The 10,386-nt window shown below is 51.1% G+C and overlaps 1 protein-coding gene across 1 annotated transcript; it reads left to right on the top strand.

Moving 5' to 3' along the window:
- Positions 1 to 975: 975 nt before the first annotated feature.
- On the top strand, positions 976 to 8,883 carry SLC35B4 (solute carrier family 35 (UDP-xylose/UDP-N-acetylglucosamine transporter), member B4; the record flags this gene model as incomplete). Its single annotated transcript, XM_009874344.1, has 8 exons — positions 976 to 1,078; positions 2,167 to 2,216; positions 3,486 to 3,567; positions 5,877 to 5,937; positions 6,653 to 6,762; positions 6,985 to 7,060; positions 7,921 to 7,996; positions 8,637 to 8,883. Coding segments are annotated over 8 exons (805 nt in total), but the record flags the coding sequence as incomplete, so codon positions are not given.
- Positions 8,884 to 10,386: the final 1,503 nt, after the last annotated feature.

The raw sequence follows: 10,386 nt of genomic DNA, 5'->3' as shown, positions 1-10,386 counted from the left end.
CCTTCCAACTCCGAACATTCTATGATTCTATCTGTTGTATCAAGAAGCATTTAATAAAACGGTTTATCTGTTCATCCTGCCTAAATCCCAACCCTTCTGCAGCATCTGCGGAGCCTCGTTTAGAGCCTGTCATGGCTGATTAAACACAAACTCCTTGTTTATCAAGAATTATTAATGGGAAATTGCCGTCAGATGCTTTCCTGCTCAAGAGGCAGAGCAGTATTTTGCACAGTGTGCTGAGTTTGCTGCGTTTGAAGAGCTTGCTGTCCCTTTGGGGCTTGGTGCAATGGGTGTGGGAGGGAGAGGTTTACCAGAAACCCAGCCAAATTCACTTCTGCATTTCCCCATCGGGGCTGATCTTGTCCTGGCAGCAGCCTGGCGTGTTCACGCTGTCTTTCCCGGTGCACAGTGGCTGAAGGGAAGGGAGGAAGTTTGTGGGGTTCCTTAGCAGACCATGGCAAAACCAAATGCTGCTCTGAGTGCTTGGGACAGAAATCCTCGGGGCAGAAGGTTGAAGGGGAGTTTAGTGCCGTTCATGGCCGTGTCACAACGAGGAACTTTGTTTTGTGGAGGCTCTCTAGCTTAGATGTGGAACCCTGGAGGTGTTCAGCCTGTTTTTTCCACGATTTCTCCTTCTACGCAGGGTAGCCTGCTGGCAGAAATTTGATCCCCTCAAATCAAACCTTGTGTTATGCCACTGGGCCAAGAGGAAGTCTGTGCTGAAAGATCCCAGCTGGGATTAGCACAAGTTGAGCCGGTGCAGGTCAGCCTGCTCTCCTGACCTAAGGACTTCCCTGCTGCATCCCAACTGGATTGAGCTCCTCGTTAGTCCTTGTCACAGACCCAAGAGCTGAGCGGGCTCCAGACCTTTCTTTGTGCCATTAAATCAGTCCCCCAATAGTGTCTCAGCATCCCAGGGAGGTACGGGCACAGCTGTCAGCTGGGTTTTAGGGTGTTTTTGTGTTTGTGTTCCAGGTACTATTTCATCATGGTGGCCATGTTCTTCACTGTCAGCGTGGTGAATAACTATGCCCTGAACTTAAATATCGCCATGCCCCTGCACATGATCTTCAGATCAGTGAGTACTGCTGTGCCTTCCTTTCCCTCCTCGTGTGACATCTCCTCCCCTCAGCTCTGTAAGCGCTGTTTCTGGTACATGGGTTCTCCCACCCTCTCTTTTTCCCCGAGGGCACCAAAACCCTGCGCAAATTCAAAACGCTGGCTGATTGGTGCGGAGAGCAGCCTTGCTCTCAAGGCTCAGCTCCAGTTCTCAATTTCACAGCATCAGTGGTTAAATTTCAACTTACTGGGCAAGACGAGGAAACTGAGGCTCAAACAGGTTTCATATTTTCAAAGGTTGGTGAGGAAGTAAAAATGGCAAAACCAAGCCCAGACTCCGGTTCTGAGACCTGGATAGGCTGAATTTCTGGCCAAAGAGACCCAGCTTTCCCGTCCCCTGCACACCTACACCAAGGGGTTCATGTCCTTGTGTGGGTGTCTTGGATAAAAACTCCAGATCAGAGAGCATGGATTTGACTTGGTTCCACCTGTGTTGCTACTGCACAGGTCTTTGCTTTGGAAAATACTATTAAAATGCATCCTCACTTAAGTGTCGATGACTGTCAGGCTGAAACATCTGTGAAAGCCAAAGAAAATGTAGCCCCAGCTGTTAAGAATAAAAAAATCTGCTGGGCAGATCTGCTGAGTTCTCCCACAACACGTCGTGGGGTTGAGATACATGAAAACAGGAGAGGTTAAGAAGGAGAAAAATGGACAACAGCCGTGCCCCACATCAATGCTGAGGGACAGTTCTCGTGCTGCAGCCCTGCAGTCAATCTTCTGAATTAAAAAACCGCAGTGGTTTGGCCGGCGTTGCACACACCCAGTGTCACGAGCGGGCCAAAAAAGGCGGAGGGCCACTGGCCAGAGGATCCTAGGAGCCATTTTTGCCCCAGCATCCTTGTTCCCAAGCCACCCAACTCAACTTCTCCCCTCCACGTAGCTGAAGTGAGACTCTTCCCCTACCCTGTAAGGCTCCCCGATCCCGTTCTGGCATTTCTCTTGGTTGTTTTGGTCTTAGTTGTGTTGAGTTTGTGTTTCTCTGGGGTGGCTGTCCCAGTCATGTTGATCTGTTTTGTTTTTCTCCCGCTCTCTCTTCTTTCCCAGGGTTCTCTCATAGCAAGCATGGCTCTAGGTATCATCATTTTGAAGAAAAGGTAAATCACAAGCCTCTTAAATTGTCTGAGAATGCTTGACTTAGCCCTGACTGGGATTTAGTGCCCTCCCTTTTCCTGTTAAATATTCTTGTGCACTGATGGCGAAGCTGGGGCACAGAAGTGTTCCTGGAACAGAGAGTGGAATAATTCTTTTTTCTACATTTCCACCACCTCTTGCTCCTTCCTTTAAGGCAAGCATGGACTGAAGAGAGAGCTTTTACACGTGGCTACAGCCGTCTGTGTCGGCCCTTTCCTTTTATTTGCACGAGGCTGGTCCCGCTCCTGACGGAGGGATGTGCTGGGTGTGACTGGGATGGAGTTAATTTCCTTTGCAGCGGCCAGCACGGTGCTCTGTTTTGGATCTGAGGCTAAAACAGTGCTGACAGCACGCTGATGTTTTGGCTGTTGCTGAACGGTGTTTACACAGTGCCAAGGCTTTCTCTTTTTCCCACTCTGACCACTCAAAACAGCCGAAGGGATGTTCTGTGCCATGTAACGTCGTGCACTGCGAGAGAAACTAGGGTGGAGGAACAAAGGGGGCTGGGGAGACGTGGCTCCCGAGGTGGCTGTGCTTGTGGGGGTGGTGAGTGACTGTTTTTGGGTTGGATTTGTTCTTAAGTTTCTCCTCCCCCTCTCACCTGTTGATAGGAGAAGAGGAAACAGCCTCAAGTAGCATCAGGAGAGGTTTAGTTTGGACATTAAGAATAATTTCTTTACTGAAAGCGCAGTGAAGCATTGGAAGTGATGGAGTCACCATCCCTCGAGGCGTTTAAAAAACAGGACATGGTTTAATGGTCATGGTGGTGTAGGGTTGGCGGTTGGACTTGATGATCTTAGAGGTCTTTTCCAAACTTAATGTTTCAGTGATTCTAACCGAAGACATCAAATGAAGACATCAGGGCAGGAGGATCCTCCCAGCTGTGGGAGCAGTGTGGGCACGTCCCCTGCAACCCCATCCCAGAATCTCTTTGCTTGGAAGAGACCTTTAAGATCATCAGGTCTATCTGTGCAGAGATCGGTGCAGGCTTTGGTCTCAGAGGGATCCTTTGCCATGGGTGAGGAGATCTTGGTTCAAATGCTTCTTTTTGGTCGTGGTTGGAGGAAGCTGGCCTTCCCTCCCAGCAATGCCCAGCACTAAGTCGTGGGTGTGTGCCCATTACCACCAGTTCACGCTGGTGTAGGGGAGTCAGATGCCACATGGGAAGCAGTAGATGGGAAACAGAAGTCTGGGCTGCATCACTGACATCTTCCTTCTTCTCCCTGGTGCAGATACAGCGTATCTAAATACACGTCCATAGCCCTGGTGTCCGTGGGGATCTTTACCTGCACTTTCATGTCTGCAAAGCAAGTGGTAAGGACTGGGAAGGGCCTGAGGTCATATTTGTGAACCTTACTGACAGGAGGAGCTGCTGTCAGCACCTTCATCGATAATTCCCCTTGCTGGACTCTCAGTGGAGAGGCAAGCTGACTCCTGGGTCTAGTTCTGCTCCCTGAAAGCTCTTGTCTCATTTTCCTGTGGTTTGGAGTGAAGGGATGCACACACACCCATGTGGTTTAACTTAATTACAGATATCTTTTAACCTGTTCAGGTTGGGTTTTTTTGCTGAGAATAAACCATTTTATTTTATTTTTTTGCCACAGAGCTAACAGGTAGAAGCTGCTTTTGCCTGCCCTTACTGTGATGTGTAACAGTTAGACAAGACTCAGCGCTCTTAAGTCTTTGCTGTTTTTATCCCAGAAGAGATTGTTGTCTTTCAGGCTTGATTTTTCCAGACCTGTTGTCACCCAACGTGACTTTCTTTGACCCTTGAAATAAAGTGCATCTATCTGGAGAACGAGGGGGAGTGAGGAAAACCCACGTGTAAAACCACCTGGGGCTTTTCCTGGGTCAGCACCCACAGCCTACTCTTGTCAACTGGAGACAGAAAAATGGCGTAAAGCGGCAGTCGAGTGAAAATTGGTTGCGCTTAATCCAGCTCTGAGAGATTTGAAATGTCAAAACTTCCAAGTCCACCATCATTTCGTAGCTTTTCGTACTCTCAGAACGTCTGAGGAAGGTCTGTGCTGTGCCCTGTGTTAATCCAGATAAACTCTCAGCGAGTTTTGGGGGTGGTGCGGACAGTTGCAGCGAGTGTGTAATCTCATTTGCCCTAAACCACGGCGAAGGGGAGTTGAGCCAAGATGTGCCACCTCGAATTTTGCCCTCAAACAGCATCTACAGGCCTGAATTTCTCCCATGTCTTGATCACAAGCCAGAGCCCTGGTTTTAGTACCTGGCTGAGCCTTTCCCTGCTCACTCACCACTGGGCTGAGGCAGAGGAACCTGCTCACGGACTCTCTTAGGGAGCTTTCTAAGTGGCACTGATTTCTTTTTGTTGTTGTTGGTCTTTCTCCAAGCCAGGGCATTTATTTCAGAAAAACTACTTTCGGTCAGTTAATGAACTTTTGTTCGCTGGAACCTGGTGCATGCCCTGAAGCAGGTTGGAAAGCAAAATGTGGAGTTGTTGCCACCACCTCTGTTCAAGCAGGAAAGCAGCTCTGGGGAATGAGAGACCTTGAGTGGTCTGTGCTTGGAACACAACACGCAAACCAAGAGCGAGGAAGAGGAAGGTCCCTCACTCTTGGAAAAATGTCTTTACTGCAAGAGTGGTGAAGCATTGGAACAGGCTGCCCAGGGAAGTGGTGGCGTCACCATCCCTGGAGGTGTTCATAAAACAGGGCACAGTTTAGTGGTCATAGTTGGGTTGATGGTTGGACTTGATGGTCTTAGATATGGTAGCGGGCATGTGGTAGCTCATGGTGTCCTCCAGAGGGAGCTGAAGAAGTGGACACTTGCGAACCTCGTGAGGTTCAGCAAGGTCAAGTACAAGGTCCTGCCCCTGCGTGGGGGCAATCCTTGTTATCAGTGCAGGCTGGGGGACGATGTGCTAGAGAGCAGCCCTGCGGAAAGGGACGTGGCGGGACTGGAGGATGAAAAGCTGGACGTGAGCTGACAACATGCACTTGCAGCCCAGAAGGCCAATCGTGTCCTGGGCTGCACCAAAAGCAGCGTGGCCAGCAGATGGAGAGAGGGGATTCTGCCCCTCTGCTCTGCTCTGGTGACACCCCACCTGGAGTGCTGTGACCAGCGCTGGAGCCCCCAACACAAGAAGGACACGGACCTGTTGGAGAGGGTCCAGAGGAGGCCACAAAAATGATCAAAGGGCTGGAGCAGCTCTGCTGTGAGGACAGGCTGAGAGAGTTGGGGCTGTTCAGCCTGGAGAAGAGGAGGCTCCTAAAGGGGAGACCTGAGAGCACCTCCCAGCACCTGAAGGGGCTACAGGAAAGCTGGGGAGGGGCTGCTTACAGGAATGTGTACGACAGGGCAAGGGGCAATGGTTTTAAACTAAAAAAGGGTGGATTTGGGTTATTTTTAAGAAGTTCTTTACAATGAGGATGGTGAGACCCTGGCACAGGTTGCCCAGAGAGGTGGTGGAGGCCCCATCCCTGGAGACATTCAAGGTCAGGCTGATGGGGCTCTGAGCAACCTGATCTGGGTAAAGATGTCCCTGCTCACTGCAGGGGGGTTGGGCTGGATGACCTTTAAAGATCCCTTCCTGCCCAACACGTTCTATGATTCTGTGATTCGGTGGTGACTTGTGTTGTGTCTCTCTCAACCAGGCATCTGACTCCGGCGTAAATGAAGAGGACGGACTCCAGGTTTTCTTGTGGTGGCTGCTTGGTACGTGGGTGCCACATCTCCAGCCGACCTTGCTGGGAGACTGGCAAGACTCGTCTGATGCCCTTGGCCGTGTGGGTTGTGCAGAGCGAGCTGTGGTGGGAGCCTCTGTCCTGAGGTTAAGTTCTGAGAATCTGGTGGATGTCAATATGCAAGGAATGGGGTTTTGTGGCACTCATTATCAGTTTTGTGCCAGGAGATACTCTTCATTCGAAACATGGCACCGAACGGGTTTCTGTGGGGTAGCGGCTTGGTGGCAAAACGAGTCTGCAGACATGCCCATTCGCAGAAACCGTCTTGATTTCTCTTTGCAACTGATACACCCGGTGCTGCAGAGAGGGAGAGGGGCTGTAGCTGGTTCAAGTGTTCATTCAGCACGCTGTTTCATGGAGGAGTCTTTAAAATCTGGCTCTCGAGTCTTATTTTTATACCTCCAACTTGAGTCTGTTGGTGGCTTTTTGGGGAACCTGGACCTGTCGATTGTCAGTCGTGGCAAACAACTGTAGCCCGGCTATCCCACCGATTTGGCTTGCCAGGGCTGAATCTTTTTAAGGGGTGTTCTTTTCAGAAGTCTTCTCAGCCTTTGTAAAAACATACCTGTATCCCCAAGACCATTATAATTTTTCTTACGAAGTCTGGATGTTTGGGCTCCCTCGAGCTGGTTGAGTTGAGCCGTGCCACGCTCGAGCAGCGTCACAAGCCTGCGCTCCTGTTCCAGGTATCGCTGCCCTCACCTTCGCCCTCCTTATGTCTGCCAGGATGGGGATTTTCCAGGAGATGCTGTACAAGCAGTTTGGGAAGCACTCCAAAGAGGCCCTTTTTTACAATGTAAGTCACCACGGCTTCTCTGTCACTTTTACTGGGCGGATAGAACCGCAAAGAGATTCTCTTCCCTTCCCCTCCCACCCCGTGCTGGGCACAAATCCGAAGGATCACACGCTGTGAGGCTGGAGCGAGGAAGAGTGTGCGCTCATCCAGATGTGTCAGGCTGGTTTCCCAGGATGAGGAGCAAGGTGGATTCACGTAATCTGTCTTGTCTTTTCTCTCCAGCACGCGTTACCACTCCCGGGATTTCTCCTCCTTGCCCCAAACATCTACCAACACGCCGTCCTCTTCAGCCAGTCCGGTAAGTGGTGCGCAGGCGGATCCTCGCGCTCGTATCTTTCCATCCTCTGGAAAATGCTGGAGGAAGCTTTCAGTCCGGTTGTTGTGCGTGTCACACTGTCACCTTGGGGTAGTCAAGCTCTTTAAATTTTTAGGTTTGATAGCCAAAAAAACCCTCAACCGTTCCACTGTCTGAGGATGTTGTTAAACGTTGAGTTTAATAGTAGTTTCACCAAGGCAGCAAGCTACCTTTACCCCAAATCCTGTGAAACTGCAGGGATCTTTGCTTTGTTGGTTCTCTAATCCCCTCTGGGTAGCTGGCTTTAACCTGCTCATTAACACGATTGCAAAATATTTCTGGCACACCACACCTGTCTCAAGGAAGGCAGGAGGTGAAACCCTTGGGCAAAGGATCGTGGTGGCTCAAAACTGGGAGGAACGGGAGTACCACGGGTGTAAACACAGACCTGTTGGCTTTCCTTTTGCTTTGCCATGCGGGTGCTGTTGGCTGAGCTGAGCCGCACAGTTGATTCACCAGGATAGTCCTGACACAAGAGAACAAGACAGAGCATCTTTCTCCTTAGCCTACTTCTTCCTCTGTCTTCTTTCTCCCCTACAGAAGTCCAAGCGGAAACATCCGCAAACTCTCTCATATTTGTCATTTACCGCGGTAAGAACAGGATAATCATCCTTTTAGAGCAAAATCGAAAGGTGCCGACACCTCAGTCTGCAGCAATGGCCTCCTGTGGCTGCAGCGCGTCCTGGATCATGGTCGATCGTGTCCTGGATCCTGGCGGATCCGTGACAGGAGAGACACCTCTCCTTGCATCTTCTTTAAACATAAGCAGGGCAGTGAACTTGCTCCGTCCTTTCTCCCCGCAGAGCCGTTCCAGGTCCCGGTGGTTGGGCTGACCCTGCCAATCATGTGGTTCTACCTCCTCATGAACGTTGTCACTCAGTATCCTTTCAAAGCTGGGCTTGAGACGCGCCCTGGAGATGGCAGCGGGGTGGGATGGGGGGAATGAGGTGGGGGTGCCATGTCCTCGGAGCCTTCCCTGCGTTTGGTAGCTGACATTCGTGTCAGTCTTAGAAAATATAAACTGAAATTTAACCTGGGACTTCATTTTTTCGTTTTTTTTGTGTTTTTTTTTTTTTTTCCCTGGGGTGGCTGAACCACCTGGCCACCACCTCTTGGAAAACAGAGAGTGGAATTTAGCCTGGGGTGTATTTTATTTCCAGGGCAGCTGAAATCTGCCACCACGTCCCCAGGGACAGGCTGATCGGTGTAAACTCAGGGTGGTTTTGCCAGCCAGCTCTAAGTAGAAAAGGGACGGATTCATAATCCATCACTGTGTGGAGTCTTCCATGCAGTGAAGACAGCTCTGAAAGTCTGATGAAACCAAGATGCCCTCAAGAAAGGGACCTTCTCAAGTTCTTCCTACTGTTTGGGGTGTCCCTGGGGTTTGTAGCGAAGCTCTTCGTAGCTGTAGAAGTGCCGGTGTGAGCCCAGGAAGGGATTTTGATTCCCTCTAGAACCATTGCCTGCCCAGGTGTCCTACCTCTCCAGCCCCGATGTCCCCTTACCTCCTCCCACCCAGGTACGTCTGCATCCGAGGCGTCTTCATCCTCACCACGGAGTGCACCTCCCTCACCGTCACACTGGTGGTGACGCTGCGCAAGTTCGTCAGCCTCATCTTCTCCATCCTCTACTTCCACAACCCCTTCACGGCCTGGCACTGGCTGGGCACCCTCTTCGTCTTCGTGGGGACTCTCATGTACACGGAGGTGTGGAACAGCCTCGGGCCCTTCCTGGCTCGCTGGAGGAAGAGGCCGAAGGAGGAGTAACGGCCGGAGACTCTCTGCAAGGACCTTTTTATTGTTTTCTAGAGCAGAGCAGCAAGGGATCCCCCAGCGGGGGGTGGTTTTTATAATACGGGGGACACGGTGGCTGTGCCAGGCTCCTGGGCAATGTGGAGCCTCCGCTGGGAACGTACCTGAAACGGATCATGGAGAGACGATACGGTTATTTTCGCAAGGTTGCATTTATTTTTTTTATGCAACCCCTTTCACTTCCAACTTCGCTCTTTTTTATGTTTTGGGTTGGTTGTTTTTTTTGTTTGTTTGTTTGTTTGAATAACCCTTTTTAAGTCATGTAAAAGCTGACCCGGTTCTCTGTCCGGACCCCAACCTTGTGGTGCTGTTGTCTGCTCCTCCCGGCTTTCGTGAGCTGGACCCTGAGCCTGTTTGGTGCCATCCTTTAACGTCACAGGTGGTTGAGCCCTGGGGAACTGCTGGTTTTTTTGCAGCAGGTTGTGACTTACACTGGAAATGCCGGGCCAGGCTGTCAACCTGAGTCCTTCTTGCCTGATCCTACCAGCTCTGCTGGGAGGGTGTCGGATGCATCTGTGGCTCAGAACCCTCCAGTCTGCCCAGTAGATCCACAGGGGAGCAGCTCAGGGGGCCGATTCGCAAACCACCAAGAAGGGCCTCGTTTGGGAGCCTGCGGAAACCAAAAAGGGGTGATGCTGAGGGGACAGAAAGTGCCACTGTGTCACCTTCGCAGCTTCTCAGGAGATGGTGAAGTGCTGTTGAGGCTTCTCCGAGTCCTCAGACGTCCTTCACCAGCCAGAGGGTATCGTGGGTTCCTCCTTGGGTTAGGTCCTCAGTGCAGGTCACTTTTCAGTCGCTTCTTACTTTTTCATAGAATGATACAGTCGTGGGAAGTTCCGAGATAGAAGGAACCTGCAAAGGTTGTGTAGCCCAACTCCCCTGCAGCGAGTTTCCCTCATCACAAGCGTGTGCCGGGGGGTTCCTCACCACCAGGCGGCTGCAGCGAACCGGGCTGAGCCCCCAACACTCCTGTGCCCTTCCCCGCATCCAGCCCAACCTCAGGGTTCAAACGATGCCAAGAAACTTAAGAAGGGCCAGTAGAGCTGAGCTTATTTCTGCTGCTGGGTTGGGGCACGGGGAGCTGGTTTTACTGTCCCTTCCCCCAGTTCTCTTCTCCCACCCCTCGGACATCAGCTTCGTTCTCGTCATCTGTGATAATTGAGGCATCCAGCAACGTCAACCTGGTTCACATCGAGCTTGGCGCAGTGAAGGACTGTACAGAATCATAGAATCACTCCCTTATTCCTCCACCCAACATCCCGGCCTCCGTGTTTACAACCCTTGGAAGGTTAAGCCTGTGCTGGTGGTGGCTTAACCCCAGCGGGCAGCAAAGCATCCCACAGCTGCTCTGCTCACTTTGGGACTGGGTGAGGGGCAAGAGGAAGAGCAAATCCAAAAAAATGTGTGTGTAAAGATGGTTTAGTAGAGGAAAGGGGTGAGAAAAACCTCAAGTGATGC

The sequence above is a fragment of the Apaloderma vittatum genome, unplaced genomic scaffold (genome assembly GCF_000703405.1).
Source record: "Apaloderma vittatum isolate BGI_N311 unplaced genomic scaffold, ASM70340v1 scaffold12338, whole genome shotgun sequence".
NCBI classification, from domain to species: Eukaryota; Metazoa; Chordata; class Aves; order Trogoniformes; family Trogonidae; genus Apaloderma; species Apaloderma vittatum.
Note: the sequence above shows the minus strand (reverse complement) of the source record. Positions and strands in the feature narration are given on the sequence as shown.